Below are 18,792 nucleotides of genomic sequence, written 5' to 3' on the forward strand. Positions count from 1 at the left end.
AAAATTCAACACCCTTTTACGATGAAAACACTCAAAAAACTAGGAATAGAGAAACTACCTCAACATAATCAAGGGTAGCTGTACTCATAAAAACATCATGTTTAGATTAATAACCTACATCAAGGAAACCAGATTCATTAAAAATGCTCATAAGGAGTACTTACCTGCCAAAATTTTCTTGAACTGTCTAAACCATATATCACAGTGGTCTTCACTTAAATTAATAAGATCAAGTGTAGAATCTTGTAATTTATTTTGTTCCTTTTTCAAACATATGAAGAGTGTGATACCTAATAAAGTACCACTTCCCTGCTGTTTTGCAGAATAACGTCGTTTCAGTTTGACAGAGAATATGTCCTTGAGTTCAATAAACTCTTCTTTACATAGTAAATCATACTGGAAATCACCTGAAAAGAAATTAAATTTTCCATCAAAACCTCTGTGTCCATTCTTATATGTATAAATCATAAATAGTGAAAACCCAGAAAATCTTTACCATTTGTAATTTTACTGATTGTGCTTTATATCAGTCCCTGTATAAGATAGGAGGTAAGTAAAGAAAAATTGGGTCTATTTTCCCAAGAATGAAAAAATAGAAAAATGGAAGAGAGTCCCTGCCACACAAAGCCTAGGACATTCAGAATCTGAAGATATTCAATATATGGAGAATTCCAAGAACATAAAGAAAGCAACATTTCAGTAATAATAAATTAGCATCATACAAGAGTCTCCTTGGTACTAATAGGGACAGAATAAAGTAATGGAAAGAACAGAATTCACTAACAGAAGTGAGTTTATGACAGGTGGTTGATGGCAATATGGAAAGGTAACGTACATTCCAGGTTAAGTAACACACATGCAAAAGGAAGCAGAGTAAGATGACTCTGATTAGGAAACATGAACTCCTGCCAGGTTAGACAGAAAGATTCACCTGAATCTTACCACAGTCAGACTTTATTTTGTACAGATCTTCCTTGGCTTACTATGGTTTTACATCCCAATTAACCCAACGTAAGTTGAAAATATAAGTCAAAACTGCATTTAAAACATCTAACCTACCAAACATCATTAGCTTAGCCTAGCCTACCTTAAGCCTACCTTAAATGTGCTCAGAACACTTACATTAGCCTACGGTGGGGCAAAATCATCAAACACAAAGGCTATTTTTAACAAAGTGTTAAATATCTCACATAACTTATTGAATACTGTACTGAAAGTGAACAGTAGAATGGTTGTATGGGTACAGAATGGTTCTAAGTATACTGGTTTTTTTACCCTCATGATCACAAGGCTGACTGGGAGCTGTGGCTCACTGCTGCTGCCAAATGTCGTGAGGGAGTACTGAACCTCACATCACTAGCCCAAGAATAGATCAAACTAAGCAAACTACTGGAGAGGAGAGAGCTGCAGGAAGAGAGGACTCTAGCTCTGCAGAGGGCCCCCTGGATTCTTCAGCTGAGGATGGATCAGCTCTTGAGCAAGGCCAGGGAAAGAACTACCCAAAGGCTTAAAGAGAACAGTGCTCAGAGATCACACAGGTGTTCCCACCAGCCAAAGCGGAAAAATAGTGAAATCCACAGGACACAGTATCTAGAAGAATATTGTCTCATTAGTGAGCTGACTAAAGACTCCTATGATTCCACCTAACAGCCTAAACGCAAGCAGCAAAAGGATTAAATGGTTTCCAAGTAACCTAACCACATTCTAGAACAAAGCTCAAGAATATTTATGAGAAGATAAAAATAGCAACTCTATAAGGTAAAATTAACAGTATCTCTTAGTCAATCAAAAACCACTATGCACGTAAAAAAGCATAAAAATATGACCCATGACAGCTGAAAAAGTAATCAATAGAAACAGATGCAGAGGCAACGACAGCGCTTAACCGGCCACAGGAAGCAGAAGCCCTCTCTCGGCTTCCTTAGCCCTTGAGCAGGCACAGAGATACTGTCAGATTGGAGCAAGGATGCTCCGTGTGCTTTAAGAAGTTCCTTGTCTGCATTCTTGGGGAGTTTTTTTGGCCTTTCCCAACTGTTCTGCAAACTACAGCCCAATGGCTCACAGAGCACACATAGCACTAAAAAAGAAAGAAAAAAAGAAGCCCTTTCCTCAATGTGGGATAGGGTGAACCCCACATCAGTTTTTCGGGCCTATCGTTTCCTCAGAAGGCTCAAGCTTCAGGTCTGTGTATAGTCTATCGTCACCCAGTGACCTAAGATTCGATAGCCTCAAAGTATCAATTCAACAGGAAACATGTATATGTCTTAGAAAACAAAACCGTCATCACTATTACTACAATTATCACTTAAACTAATCAATAAAGTGAAAGAATTATAGCATTATAAACCAAAATATTCCCCCTGCTTTCATGAGCTGAATGATTCACCAGACCCCTTTTCTGTAAAAACTCATGGATTAACCTGTGTCGATAAGATTGACTTTTCTCCAGTACAACTGTTCCCAAACTCTTTGGTCTCAGAACTTGTTTACATTCTTAAAGACTGAGGGCCTCAAATAACTTTTGTTCATGTAGATTGTATCTATCAGTATTTATCACAGTAGACATTAAAATGGAGACTTCTTTAAAACACAAGACTACAAAGCACGCACTCCATTAGCCATCAGGGCAGGGATGTCACCACATATCTCAAAGCCTCCGGAAAACTCCACTGTATCCTTGGAAGAGAATGAGAGTGAAAATAGCAAATAAGTTCTTAGTAATTTATGAAAACAGCTTTGAACTCACTAATTCCCTGAAAGGGTCCTAGACCACACTTTGAAAATGCTGCTTTAGCAAATTTTAGATGGCCTGTTCCCTTTGGTCATATAATCAAGTTATGACCTTTTACAGACTCAACTTTTCAATTAAGTAAAATTGTTGCTTCCATTTTAATATTCCAAATTGTCAGACTGACCAGCGAGAGTTCCTCCAATCTGTCTCCTTTGTTACAATCTCCAGATGTCTTTGAAAATAACCTTTCTTTCTTATAACAGCATAATGTTTCAAGCTCATCTGGATTCCTCAAAGAGCCCTAGTTCCTTTCAGGGAAGGGTATAAAAGCTGGACAGTACGTATTATGCACAAGGGAAACCGAGGTCTCATACAGTAAACCATCAGTAACATATTTGCACCTCGTGAGCTTATTACCAGTTCTTTGCATTTGTTGAGCAGGTAGGCTATGGCCAGGGTCTCTAGAACACTTGGGAGTGACCAGGGAGATCTCACATCCTTCTTCTACCTTCAAGAATAAAGTGAAGCAGGCTTGTCAAAGGCCCTTACAAATCCTCTCCCTGCAGGATGTAATGGACTGTAGAGTAAATGGTGCTCTGTGAAGTTTAAAGAAGCTGGCCTTTCTTGTAGAGGTGCTGGGCATCTGCTTATATAGCTGAATGTGCACAGAGAAGTTGTACCACTTACCTACCTGGAAGGAATTTGTATCCTTGCTTATATCTGTGGGTACTTTTCCAAAAATCAGTTAGTCAACCAATTAATAAAGCTGAACATCTTTTATTTATTTTTCATTTGCATTTCTTAAAAGAGTTGCCTCTACACATGCATTTTCCTTTTTCTATGTGGTTTCTTGTCTATTTCTCACTAATTTGTAGGAGTCCTTCAAATAGTCTTGAAATTAGCCCTTTGTTATATATATATGATATATGTTGCAAATAACTTCTAGATTAATCTTATAATATTGCTTATGACTTGTGCCTCATATAAATTTAATTTTTTTATGTAGTCAAACATATAACAAATAAGAGCTCCAAAGAAAGAAGGAAAGGAGGGAGGGAGGAAGTGAAGAAGAAAGGAAGGAAGCAAAGCACCACTGAGGGAAAGGAAAAATGAAAAGGATAAAATAAACTTCCCTTTTCACTTGAAGTCCTGTATTGTCTGAATTCTTTACCGTGTGTGGTTTACTTTGGTAGTAAACAATTCAATGACTATGCGAATTTAGACCTCTTGTAAAGTGCAAATTTAAATATGCTAAACCAATAGCCAAGATAAAACTTAGTAGCAAAAGCCAGAAAAATTTCTGGAAACAAGGCAAGAATACCTATTATTACTCTTATTATTCCCAATTATTCTGGACATTCTGGCCAGTAACATGTATAAGGAAAATGAAATAAAAGACAAAAATTGGTGGTAGAAGGGACAGGGGTGCTGAAACTATAATTTGTTTAGGGATGATATCAATATATTGGTAAAATCCAGAAGAATCAACTTAAAATCATTTGAACTAATAAGAGTCTCCAGTAAGGAAGCCAGTTACAAATATATCAATCCCCAGGAAGAAGACATAACGGGTTAAAGAGATCCCATGTCAATTAGCATTTTATACCTAGGAATAAGTTTAGCAAAATGATCCTCAACTTGTAAAGGGGGGAAAACCCATTCAAAATATACTGAGAGACAAAGAATGGAATAAATGGAGATAGACTAAGTTTCAAGATTACATATTTTTCTATGCCAGTATTCTCATTATTGATAATTTTTATAACGCAATCCCAATCAAAATCTCAATGGTATTTTCTTTGATATAAGGGGCAAGGAACCTAATCAAATGATTTGCAAATTTTCTTGTAATAAATATATTACATTAATGAAGAAAATGTTTTAAAAATACAGTAATGAGGGGAGTACACACCTGATCAGATACAATATTTTGTAAAGCTATAATAATTAAAACATCTAGGAATAGATAAATGAATGGTCCAAAGAAACACTGTATACATTTAAAAAGTCACTAATGTTAACAATGGTGGGATCTAAGTTCAGTGGGAAACATTCGATAAAAGGTGATTTAGAACCGGTTAATCTTTTGAAAAAGAAAAGAAAAAGTAGAGCCTTGCCTCGTCATATACACCAATATTTATAGATTAGAAAGAACTTTACATAACCATGAATTAATAAAGGCCTAAGCATGACAGTAAAGGCAGGCATCCAGACACAGAGATACTTAACATCAAAATTATTTAATGCCTATAACATCCCAAGGACCCATAAATAGAAGTCACAAGTAAAGGCCGACTGGGCAGAAATATTTGCAAGATGTGACAGTTAAGTAATCTATTTAAATTAAGAAAAGAAACACTTTAGTGGAAAAGTACATAAAAGATCCAAGCAGGCATTTCACCAAAGAAGAAATGCAAATCGATCAATGAACAAATGAGGAAGTTCAAGCTAATTAGTAATCAAAGAAATGCAAATTAAAACAACAAGATACCATTTTTTGCCTTTTAGATTGGCATAAGATCAAAAGTAATTCTCAATGCTCGTGTGGGTAAAGGGAACCGGTCCCAGTGCTGGTGGGAATGTGAAAATGGTGACTGCTGGAGAACAAGTGGGGAATATGCATCAAAAGATTTCAAAATGTTAATTGCAGCAGTTTTATAATAGCAAAAACATTTGAAGCAACACTCATGTTCAATAGGGGAATGTTTGAAGCATAGTCTTCTATAGCTCATAAATGAGCAAGTTAGATTTCTGCGTTCTGATCTGCTAAGACATTCGTATTAAGAGGTATGAACGTGGAATAAAAGCAAGTTACAAAGTAACCTGCGGGATTTGATCTCACTTTCATTACAAGGAGAAAAAGCAGAAATCCAAGTGGAAAACACACAACAAACTTAACACTCGCTACCTATTAAAAGAGAGATATGAGGTAGACAGTATGAGATTAATTTTTTCTTATAAATCTCCATAATTTCCCCTTGCTGTAACCAGCATTACATTTTTATAATTTTTTAAAATGTAGAAAAGGGAAAATGCTTTAAAATATGCATATTTTTGATCCAGCAATTTACTTCCAGGAATTTACCCTAAGGGAATAAATAATATGCACAATTTAGCTAAAAGAGTGCTTACCCGTGCATTATTTGAGTGAAACTTAGAAACAAACTAAATGTGCAATAATAAGGAATTGGTTCTGTAAAATAAAGTATATTCATATATAGCATATACAGGATGCTATTCAGCCATTAAAACATAGAAATCTGACTACAATAGTGTCTACAATAGTACAGCACATTTCCGTTACTGTATGGTATATATTTATTGAATACATAATGGATGTGTAACACACTTTCATATGCAAAATTATACGAATACGCATATGAAAACTTGGCAGGATAGTGAGATTATGATTTAGTTTCTATATTGAATTTCTAATTTTTCTACAATGAAAATATTTCTGTAATTAATTGAAAAAGATTATTTCCTTTGCTCATCCTAAAATACTTCCTGATCCTATTACTTGTTTTAGTTTTTAAAATTTCATTCCCTGGGGCCGGCCAGGTGGCATAGTGGTTAAGTGTGCACATTCCCCTTAGGTGGCCCGGGGTTCACTGATTCGGATCCCGGGTGCGGACATGGCACTGCTTGGCAAGGCATGCTGTGGTAGGCATCCCACATATAAAGTAGAGGAAGATGGGCATGGATGTTAGCTCAGGGCCAGTCTTCCTCAGCAAAAAGAGGAGGATTGGCAGCAGATGTTAGCTCAGGGCTAATCTTCCTGAAAAAAAAGAAAATTCATCCCCTAAAAAGGGAAACTAATATTTAATGAGCATGTGCTATATGCCAGACATCACTCTAAGCACTTGACATGTATCATATCATTTAATTCTCACAACCGCCCTATGAAGTAAATGCTTTTTCCTAAAAGAGAAAAAACTTAAGACAGAGTTTAACTTGTCCGTGGTCCTACATCTAGTAGAGGACAGATCCAAGACGTAAATCCAAGCACGCTGGCTGGTCTTTACCACAACCCCTTACCAACATTGGACCGATGTAAGGACCTTCTTCAAGTAAACACACTCTCATCTGACCTCATGGATCTGTTTTTCAATCTAATCAAATTTAAAACCATAGGTGAACCACTGTTCTGTCTCTAACTAGTCCTCAGGAAAGCAATGAGACAACAAATGTGTCAGTTAACTGAGTGGCATATCATCAGAGACCGAGGTGACCTTCAAGCAGCTGGGAGGTTAGTTGTAGCAACCAAGAGCTCGCAGAAGTGAAAATTCTGAGAATCTCTCTCTGAGCAGTATTTCCTGCTTTCCCCACCCAGGCCTTCAATCTGTTTTCCTGCATTTGCCCACAGATTCAAATTTGGGGTTTTCACATTATTGCTGTCTTTGCCAATGTGGCAAAAAGAGAGTAGGAGGAAGGACTACAGATTTAGAACAAACATTTCATTTTCATTTGAAAGGAAAGTAAGGATAATTGATTTGTGAATAAAATAGGGTTTATTTTACAAATTTCTAACAATAGGTAAATGTTCTTCAGCACTCTACTTTTCTCAGCAGCTAGATAAGTCTCTCAGGTGCCAATTTCCTACATAGAAATTCTGATCTATTATGCATCTCTGCAATGTTAATCATTTACATTACATGAGTACATCTGCCCAGTTCTAATCCTAGGATTCACTTGATTTTGAATATAATTGTTTCCCAAACACATGTGAAGATGTGTATTAGTTTTACAGAAAATTTTCTCATTCTGAATATGGTCTTCAGGAATAAAATTTATTAGAATTCTGTGAACTTGAATTTAAAATGTTTTTACTTAAAGGCTTGGAACTAACAATTGTTTAATCAGTCATCAGATTAGGTCATGCTTTTCTATGCCTTTGTTTTGTTTTTAAAGTTCTTGAGATAGGAGCCGTGGACCAGCTGGCTCTTTGGGGCAGCAGGACGTTGAGTTCCTAGACTTGAAAGAGAGCTCAGGCCAGAGGTTCCTCAGGTTTCTAGGTGGAAAACCCTCAGGTTAACCCCAGTGAAGGGTGAAGGCTCTAGAGATCATCTGATAGGATAAGCTGAAAATCCAAGGTCCTTGTTTCTCCTCAGCCCACACTTCAAAACACTCTTTAGGATGCATTTAGAATACACAAATATTTTTGAGAAATAAGATAACAGAGAAAAAAAGAAAATAAACCATATTCAGAGACAAGACTATTGTTTAGGGTCTATAAAAATTGACAACACATCTGCACCCCTTTGTAGCAGGACCTTAAGAAGGATTCAGACTCACTTTATTCTCCACATGAATCAGAAAAATACTGCTTTTCATATATAAACTCTTTTATTTATAAATTTACAAATGCTAAAAATATTTAGGTCTTATATCTCTGCTTAAATTATCATCTACAAGACAGCTGCTTGAATCCCCATTGTAACCATCTCCGTTGTAGTACAACTAGTTTCTGCCGCAAATAAAAGCAAATATTTCATAATTATATGCAAAAGCCTCATTTCGATCTACAGCCTCACCCACATGGACAATCTGTTAAAAGGGGAGTTAAAAAAATAAAGAGCATACTTTGGGGCATGTATTTTAAATGTATGTTTAATTTTACCTTAATGTTAAAACATACTTTTATTGGTGAAAAATATGAAGTAACACTTTATCCGTAAATTGATGTTTGATAATAGTAGAGAAAAGGTGGAAATCATCTATGGACACTTTTTTGCAGGTTATGAGAATTAAAACCTTACAGAGGATATCTAATTTTTCTTTGTGGCATGTGGTTTATTATTTGAAATCTATTGGTTCATTAGGATCATACTGGTTACAGCTAGTTGTTTCAGAACATTAACTGTCCTCTCACATTACTTACAGAGATACTGGGGACCATCTGTTCTTGCAAGGGATTTAAGGATATGTCTATTGGATATCATGCTATTTATTTAATTCAGCACCCACTTCCTATTGTTGTATTTTCTTGGGGGGAAAAGTCAATTTAATTACAGGGAATAAAGATAACCTCTCCTGGCAGGTGACCCTGTCACCATGAGAGCAAAGCAGGACCTGCTTAAAGTAGGTTACGGTGGTTAATAAGAAGAGTAAAACCAACAACACTTAAGAATATTTAGCAAAGGTTTAACAAAAATAGAACAGTGAATGGCACTTTTAAAAATATTACTGTAAGCCTAGGGCTTGTCTAAATCAATCTTGGCACATCTGTCTGATGCAGACCGTAAACAGGATTAGAGTGGGATTTATCTGCTTGGCGCTAATTGTGCTCACAGTTTCTGCACATGTCCACTCTTTAAAATACAGCCTGAAAAACAAGCCTGCCTGATAGATGGCTCCCACAACATCGTGTGTACACACACTTATGGTATATGAGATGGTTAAGCAATGTGATGTCTCACAATTTTTTTTTGGCTCTTCAGAATTACTTATCTAATCCCCTAATTAAAAATACAAAATTCTGTTTGAATACACCACATACTGAGATAAATCTGTGAAGCAAGGGACCAATAAATTTGAATACACTTTAATTGTAAGGAGAAAACACAATTTAATTGTTAATAATCAGGTTAAAGCAGGGTTTAAATAAATAGGGCTGCTCCTGTAGTTTATGGAAAAACCATCACAAGGCATTACTATCCTCGAGAATTATAGCATTTGTTAGCAGAAAAGGTGAAGTTCCTAAATACACACATGTATCAAGAGTGACAAGAAATAGCGCTCTTATCCAGTAAAAATTATAGAGGAAATTTTAAACATGTCATTTACAGAGAGAAATAGAGAGACGGAGGTAAATTGCCAATCCAATACCCCAAAGTCACATTTTTATCACACCAAATAAAAAATTAATGCTCAATTTCTATCTGCAATTTTTTTCCACTTAGTTATTTCTACCATGTATAAACAGCTTAAATACTTAAGAAGTTAAACACTTGAAGATATATAGGTATTTTTGTGTGAAGTCCAAAATGAACTAATCAGTCAAAAATTTTAAATATTATTCTTTGGTTTGGGGATTTAAAGTATAGACAAGAAACATGTGATTCTTTATTCAAAACGTTTAAAGCCTATGATTCAGAGTGATATTAACAATTTTAAATGACATAGTCTTTGTTTAATTAATCATAAATACCACATAAAATTGATATTTTAAAAAACAGCAGTACAATAAAAAATTTAGGCTGACTTCCAATCATAGATAATCTTCTGTTCTAAAGCTTTTCTCTTGATATGTATTTTACTCATGTTCCAAATATCTTGGCGAGCTCTTAGAAATCAGGTTTTCCTCTAAATCTCTAGCATCAATAAAAGATATGTCTATATTTATACTGTTGTTTTATACAGACAAATAATCAGGAGAAATTGGCAAATTAAGCATTGTAATACTTAAACCAAAATTACTACTTAAACCTTCATCAGCAGTTCTCAATGTGTAGTCTCAGAGCGTATGGATATGGGGTCAAGACGATTTTTTCACATTTTACCAATAATTGTTGCATTCCTCACCACCTCAAACTCACAGTTAAAAAAAAAGATAGATGCATTTAACTGTCCTTGATGAAGCAGTAACACTTTAATTTTTTTTAAATCTCTACCTTGTGTATATTTCTGACTAATATGATGTATGACGAAACGGGAAATATGCATAGAGCATTTCTGCTACAACTGAAAGTGACAGTTCTCTCCAGGAGAAGCACTTACACCATTTGAGCTGCAGCCGAACTAGCTGATTTTTGTGGAAGACCATTTTTACTCAAAAGATCAACTGACAGACAGACTATGGCATTCAGACATGAGTATTTAGCAAAGCTTTTCTGGAAAGTGAGCAAAGTGAGCCAGTCACTCAAGAAAAACAACTGAGAATGTTTGTTGTCAATGATAAAATTTAAGCTTTCCAACAAAAATTAGGATTTTGTAAAACTTGTATCTGCCACAATGAGCTTGACAGATTTTCAAAACTCAAAGAATTTTCTGATGAGATTGGTGGTGATATTAATGTACCTGATATTTTTAAAATATTGTATAAGAAGATGTGTCAACATTTGGAAACTCTGTATAAGTCAGTACACCAAATTTTCCAGATAGCCAATGCAGGATGTCATAAAAATCATCCATGAGTAAAAGATTCATTCAAAGTGCAAGTTAGACCAATACATTTTCAAATAGCAGACTGCAAAAGGTTCACTGATATGTGTTCAGATCTGCCTTGTAACTAATCTTCAAGAAATTAGCACCTAACTTTTGCTGTAATATCAAAGAAGGATACCCACGATTATCTAAAAACGTTAAAATACTTTCCCTTTTCCAAAAACACATCTGTGTAAAACTGGATCTTCCTTATACACTTTAACCAAAATGACATATTCACAACAGATTGAATGTAGAAGCAATCTTGAGAATTCAGCTGTCTCCTATCAAGCCTTCTATTAAAGAAGGCTATGTGTTCTATTAAAGAGGTTTGCAAAAATGTAAAATAGTGAAGAAAGTGGAATTGCTTTTTGTGATTGCTCATTTTGGAAAACAGTTATTTTTAATGAAAATATTATTAATATTAAAGTGCAATGAACTTACTACTATTATTTTTAATGAATTAATATTTTAAATGTCTGTTTAATCTGCAATAAAACAAATATAAATGGGTGTAACCTATAAACAAAAGCTCTTTGTGGTTTTCAATAATTTGGCAGTGTAAAGAGGTCCCAAGACCAAAAAGTTTGAGAACTCTTGGTCCCACAGTGCTATGAACATAGGCCTAACCTTACAAAAACGCAGCCTAAAGATAGCAAGATTCACACATTTTATCTTTCATCAGCTTGAATCAAATAACTGTAAGATTTTATTATTAAATTACTTTTTAGACTATCTATGCAACACGTCCCTATTACATCTGAAACTGAGTGAAACAAAAGAATAATTCAAAATTTCATATTCTATATTTCATGTTCATATTTCACATTCTATCGCATGACTTCATCATGCAATGTAATTGGGTTTTGTCATTTTCACTTCAGCAAAGCCCTAATGTGCTACTTCTATTGGGACTATTTTTTCATTGATTTTACTATCTCTTTACATATTTGTCTCTATCATTTTACATGTTCATTTCTATCTCGACACCATAGGAAAAACATATATAAAGGAGGAGTCTCTCTGAATGGCACCAACAGAAAATATGGCCTTGATTGATTCATCTTAATCTTGTAATCTAGTCATTTTTGGGCACTATCAGTTCAGTAATGATTATCAGTTCATATATGATATACAGTTCATATACATCATACCGATGCCTTCGGGCAGATTTCTCATGAATCTCAGAAGTATGCTAATTGGTCTTCCTTTTCTAGTTTCTCAGCAATTCATTTCAACAATATCTTCATCATCCTCCTCATCTCTAATCTCTGTATCCCAGCACCTAGCTCAACGCTGCAAACACAGGCTACACTTCCAATAAAAGTTTGTTATTGACTGTATTTACCATCAATCAGATAACATCTCAATCATACTGTACGCAGTTCAACCTCTGAACCCTTGCTCCTTCATTTCCCAGCAAATGGACAGCCTTCTTGACTCCAGTCTTTTCAAACATTAACCATCTGTCAAAGCACATTAAGCCCCTCCTCCAAGAAACATCCTTCATTTCCCAGTCCCTCTGAACTCTTACAGCCCAGTACTACTCAGGTGAGATTCAGCCACATAGCAGAAGTTCCTAACTTACCAGAGGTGGTAGGCACAAAGGTTTTGTCTGGGTACGGGCTTCCTGCTTGGTAAAGGTCCTTACATCTCACAGTCCAAGCTGATTCACTGACACTCTTCTTTTCTTCTCAGGGCCTCAAGGACAGTCACTTCAACTTTGCTTTCACCTCTGCCATTACTATCAATCAATGCCCTACCTGTGCAGGGCAGATCCCCCACCACCCTGTAGTAGTCACAGTGGAGATCTCACACAGTGCTTCACATAATCTAACGAATTTTGCTACTGAGAGACACTAAAAGGCTCACTTTTATACCACTCCCATTCAGTTTTATCCTCAAGACTGTCATCGTTTGCTCCTAAAAAGACAAGAAAGTGTTCAAAATAAACACTCAAAGTCCAGGGTATTTGAACTTAGCTCAGGCAGATCTGCGTTGCTAGAAGGAACCAGAACCATCACATGAGAGACTAAGGAAATAGAAATTTTTACTAGATGAAGACCAGAAAGGAAAGAGTTCATCTAAGGAGCCAAGACATCTAGGAACAGAACGCCCTAATCCTGACCATTCAGAAATGGACTGGAAGAGATTCACCTTACCAGCTTTTAGGACACTTGAACTTATCATCAAGTTTACCTTCCTGATGCCAGAGACAGTAGACCTATGGGCAAAGACTCACTGTGTTTGTGTGTGTAGGGAGAGGATGGGGAGGATAAAGAGAAATTGCCAGAAGCCACATATACTGAACATACAAAAGTAAACTTAAAACAAATACACATATTTCCAATAGTCAAGATATGGAGACAACCTAAGTGTCCATCAATGGATGAATGGATAAAGAAAATGTGGTGTATATATATATGTGTGTATGTGTGTGTGTGTATATATATATATATATACATGCACATATATGTATGTGTGTGTACATATATATACACACACTCAGTGGAATATTATTATTCAGCCATAAAAAGAAGGAAATCTTGCCATTTGTGACAACATAGATAGACCTTCAAAGCATTATGCTAAGTGAAATGTCAGAGAAAGACAAATACCATATGACCTCACTTATATGTGGAATCTAAAAAAAACCCGAGCTCATAAATTTAGAGACCAGATTGGTGATTGCCAGACGTGGGCGTGGGGTGGGCAGAATGGGTGAAGAGGGTCAAAAGGTACAAACTTCCAGTTATAAAATAACTGGAATGTAAATATATACACAAAAATATATAAATAAGTCCTGGGGATGCAATGTACAGTGTGGTGACTATAGTTAATAATACTGTACCGCATATTTGAAAGTTGCTAAAAGAGTAGATCTTAAAAGTTCTTATCACAAAAAAATTTTTGTAACCACGTAAGGTGATAGATGTTAACTATACCTATTGTGGTGATCATTTTGTAACATATACAAATATCGAATCATTATGCTGTACATCTAAAACTAATATGATGCTATATGTCAATTATACTTCAATAATTAAATACACATAATTTTAAAAGTTCTAAAAAATATTTCTAAACCTTTATTTATTCATTTGATGAGGATTTGCAGGCCTAGATTTAGTGGAGACAAAGGAAAAGTGGTAAACAATTTTAATATAGCTTATCATGGTTTTATTAAAAAATCCAACTTAATAACATTCAAGGCAAAGTTCATGTTTACTTTTAATATGCTAGGCACATGAGGGATATGGCCCATTACTTCATTTCCACCATTAAAAGCATACACTTGACAAACACGTTTGGTTTCTGTTTTGTTTTTGGCATTCAAAAATTCCAGCTGAGTAAATCCAGTGAGAACTGATTCACTAAGAAAGAAAACTTACAATGAAACTAAACTATAAAATGTTGTGAAATTTCCTCTCTCTTATTTTCAGTTGGACTTCAGCAAAACATAAGAAAAAATTTGTGTTAATAAACACACACACAAACACGGTAAATTCAGCTAGTCAGTTGATATCCATTTAGGCTCCTATTTGCACAAAATATGATCCTCTACCTACATATTTGAAACAAGACAAAATTTTTAAAGTCTTTTTGGAGTAGGAATTAGAGAAAATTATTTTTTTTCTGAAAAATCCTTAAATTGATTCAAAGAGTCTGATATGAAAATAAGCTCAATGTTTGACTTTGGCATTCTACATATATGGTACTTATACAAGTGTGTTCCCAACTAAACAGCATTTTACAATAGTTTCTTCTCCCTGTCTTTCATCATAATATAATTTCTACCACATAGTACTATGATAAAAGGCCAAAACTAAAAGTAAAGGGAAGAAAGTGTTACTTGATAACGTGAAGATTTTAGAGAAAACTTAAACATTTAAGATCGAGTATATTATATATTTAGCTACATCCTATAACACGTAATCAAAGCAAAATAGCTTATAGGATAACAGCAAGCCATCTTCTCTGTGCTGTAATACCACTGTCAGTTTTTTTTAGAAAGATAAATTTGATATCAATACGATGTGACACAACTGCCTCAAACCTTAATTTCACTCACAGTGAGAAGTCACAGGATTAAATAACACTGTGCAGTCTTTTAGAAAAGTTTATTGCTTCCAGATGGATTCAAGTTTCCTTTCAGCCCTGATTACATCTAATATGCACAGGGTGCCAACATTATAAAGGACAGAGTCAAAAATATCATTTATATAGATAGTAAGGGGTGTGGTGGAAGAACTTTCGCTTCTAAATGGGGTGCGCTAGTCAGGTCTTGACTAATTAAGAAATTATAATAAACAGTTAATGAAAAACAAACACCGTACTATGTAAATGTCTTGAATAATGGCTGTTCCACAGAAAAACACAAATCTACAGCAAAGTATCCATAAAATGACTCCTAGCTCAAGCTGCATGCTCTCTGCCCCCATGTTGGGTTGTGCCATGTGTCACACCGCATGAGGCTTGCTACCAAGATGTCCACCTGTGCCTCTGTGGCAGAAGAGGCATCCATGTTTATTTCATTTAATGGCACTGTTGAATATAAGTCATCGTGATCAGATACAAAGACCTTTAAAAATACTGACTACTTAAAGGCACGTTTGCTAAGTTTAAGGCTGCAAGTAAATTACAGCTTGTATTTAAAATAGCACTTTCTTATGCAACTGAAGTATTGCTACCATAATAAATAAAATCTTTTCTGTAAAACCCAAACAAAGAAAGCTCTCCCCACAATGTGAATTAAAAAATAAAATCACATCTGCTTTATCTAGCCTATGAGAGAAAAGCAATAAAAATCCATGACTGAAGAAGAATTTCAGTCTGTAGGTCAGAAGCCAGCTTTTAAAAATACGGTAAAACTATGACAACACTTCCATCTTCTCATTTTCTTAAATTTTTCAAATATTCTGAAAAAGCTATACAAATTACAAATTTGATTGAATATGAATGTTCAACAACTTGTTATGTATCCTTCAAAATAGATTAGCAATTTAAATACAATTATGGTCTCAAAGCTCAAAATAAGAGAAAAATGATTAATTTCTGGAAGTACATAAAATCTTTCTTGCTGGAGAATCATTGGGAAAAGCGGTACTACAATAATTCCTACCAGTGCCTAACTTCCTCCTGTAGATATTCAACCAAAACCAAGACAAATATCATATGGCACTTTATTACTTACATTTCCTTTACAGAGAAATAAGTTCCTTTATGCAAAGAATATAAATAAATGTTAAAATTTCAGATGATTTTTATGAAAGTTTTTCACTTTTATTTTCAATTAATTTTATGTGATATTAAAATGGATATGAGTATTAAAAATTTTAATTTTAATAGATTAAAATAGTAGCAATATTCTTGATCAACTGCTTGAAAATGCTCAAAGACACAGGGTGATCAGAAAAGGATCAAATTATACTAAAAAGTGACTTAAAGTTACATGACAAATCAATAACAGATCAATGAAACAGAGTCCAACTGGTTAGGCTACCAGGCACTAAAGTAGATAATGGGTTTTGTGTCAGCAGATGACTCATCCGGAAGTATTTCTGATATTCTAAATACTAATACGTGTTTGAGTTAATTATCACTAATTAAATAGTACTTTTTTATAATGGTTAACTATTCTTAAACTGGTCACACTGTCCTCTAACACATATTTGAGTGAAAATGATTTGAGCTTCATTCTTTCTTTCAATAATTGCTAACTGGACACTTTCCACAAGTCACGCTTGTTCTATAGAGAGAAGCCTTTTAAATAGAGATATTCCCTGACTACCCAGTAATCAATCATTGAAAAAAGATTGGGGAAAAAAAAATAAGGGGGCAGCCCATGTAGTTACTGGTCCAGAATCTCTCATCTGCAATTCCAAAATCTCAAAAGCTCTGAAAATTGTACACTTTTTTCTTAAATCACTTGGCAGGAAAACCTGAGCTGAGCTTGTGTGGTAAAACTGGACCTGACTGACAGTGAGATTTTAAGTGTTTATTTATCCCAGTTATCATGGATATTCTTAATATTTCACTCAGAAATATTAGTTTGATTATAGGATGCTACCTGAGGCTAGTTGTGGGTGTTACATACACATAAAGTATATGCCCTATATCAGCTTGCTAAAATCAGTAAATATCTGAATTTTAACACACAGCTGGTTCCAAGGGTTTCTGGGCAGAGGGAATAGCAAGTGTAAAGGCCCTGTGGTAAGAGCATACTTAGTGTATTCAAGGAACAGCAAGGTGTGGCTGGAGCTAGTGAGAAAGCGGGAGAGGAGTAAGACATGAGAAGAGAAAGGTCAGAATGATGAGGATTTTTAGGCTGCTTAATTTTAAAATGGTTTATGATGAGGATTTTTAGGCTGGTTACTTTTAAAACTGTAGATGAGAAGAAGGGTCCAAGGACTGGAATTTTGCTTGCCCTTTTGAGACATTTGCGTTTGTGAAGGAAAGGGAGATGACCTTGTAGGGACCTGAAATTGGCCACCCCAGGATATGTCTCTTTGGCATCAGGATTGTTTTGGGCTGATTGCTTTCGATAAACTGGGACAGGGAAGGAGGCTCTGGGGAATGGAACTTGCCCTTGTTGGGACACATTTACATTTGTAAGGTAAATCTCTATCTGTAAAAGGTGCCTCCCTCTCTGTACCAGGAAGAAGAGGAGAGATGACCTTAACCCTAGAAATTCTTAATGGGAAAGGCAAGAACTTCAGTTGGTTGCTGTCTGGCAATCTCATGTAACTGGGTTAGGGTGGTGGCGTCTAACCTTTCTAACCTTTACTTAATCCGATTTGATTCTTGTCTAAAAGTCATGGGATCACCCAATGACCAAACCCCACCTGCACTGATACCATTTTAACTTTTTTTCATGTTCTTTCCTTTGTCTTGTAAAGAAATGACTCACATACCCATGCCTTATAAAATTAGCCCTGACCCTCAACTCGGGGCAGCAGCAGGAGCTCTGACTGCCCATGGGTCTTGTCCCCACACACCAGCTCTGCCTGCCCATGGGTCCTGTCCCCATGCCAGCGGGGGCAGCAGCAGGAGCTCTGACTGCCCATGGGTCCTGTCCCCATGCTACACTATCCTCTAAATAAAAGAGCACTACTGCCAGATCTTAAGAGTCTAAGAAATCTTTCTTTCGACTCCTCGGCTCACCGACCCCGCATCAAGAAGAAGGTAGATCACGTAGGGGTATGTAGACTACAGTAAGGACTTTGGGTTTTAGCCTGAATAAGATGTGAAGTCATCGAAAGTTTTTGAGCAGAAGAATGATTTGATCTGATGTATAGTTTAAAAATAACATTCTTTCTGCTACGTAGAGAATAGAGTGACAGGGGGCATGGTTAGAGATGGAGAGACTAGTAAGGAGGCTTATACAGTGCTCCTGGTGAGGAACGAGGGTGTCTCACACCAAGACAGTGGCAGTGAAGCTGGTCAATTTTTGACGGATTTTAAATAACATGCAACAGGATTTTTTGAAGGATTGGATGTAAAGTGAGCGAGAAAAAGTAGAACGTAGCAGACCTCCAAACGTTTTTGGCTTGAGCAATTAGGATGACGTCTCCATGTACTGAGGTGGGAACATCCATAGGAAGTGAATAGTTGAAAGTTGCAGGAGGGAATGTGGAGTCTATTTTAGAACATGGTAAATTTGAGAAATCTATCAGACCTCTAAGTTGATATTTAAGTTGGCAGTTTGATTTATAAATCTGGAAACCAGAGGAGAGGTCTGGACTAGAGATATAAAGGTTGTATGTCAGGATATATCAGCATTTAGACAGTATTTGAGGCCAGAACCTAGAGGAGGTTCAACAAGAGAAAGAATGAGAATAGACAATAAGAGGTCAGAGAATAGACATGGGAAAATGAGGATTGCCACCAGATGACTGAGAAGGGGCAGCCCAACT

At 35.7% G+C, this 18,792-nt stretch overlaps 1 protein-coding gene across 1 annotated transcript in view; it reads right to left on the reverse strand.

Moving 5' to 3' along the window:
• CERKL (CERK like autophagy regulator) overlaps window positions 1-18,792 on the reverse strand; it is a 112,419-nt gene that overhangs the window by 64,481 nt on the left and 29,146 nt on the right. Inside the window, exon 2 of the mRNA XM_070581635.1 lies at window positions 165-407. Coding sequence (XP_070437736.1) covers window positions 165-407 — 243 coding nt within the window. The remainder of the gene's footprint in view (window positions 1-164; window positions 408-18,792) is intronic.

This window comes from Equus przewalskii, chromosome 17 (genome assembly GCF_037783145.1).
Source record: "Equus przewalskii isolate Varuska chromosome 17, EquPr2, whole genome shotgun sequence".
NCBI classification, from domain to species: Eukaryota; Metazoa; Chordata; class Mammalia; order Perissodactyla; family Equidae; genus Equus; species Equus przewalskii.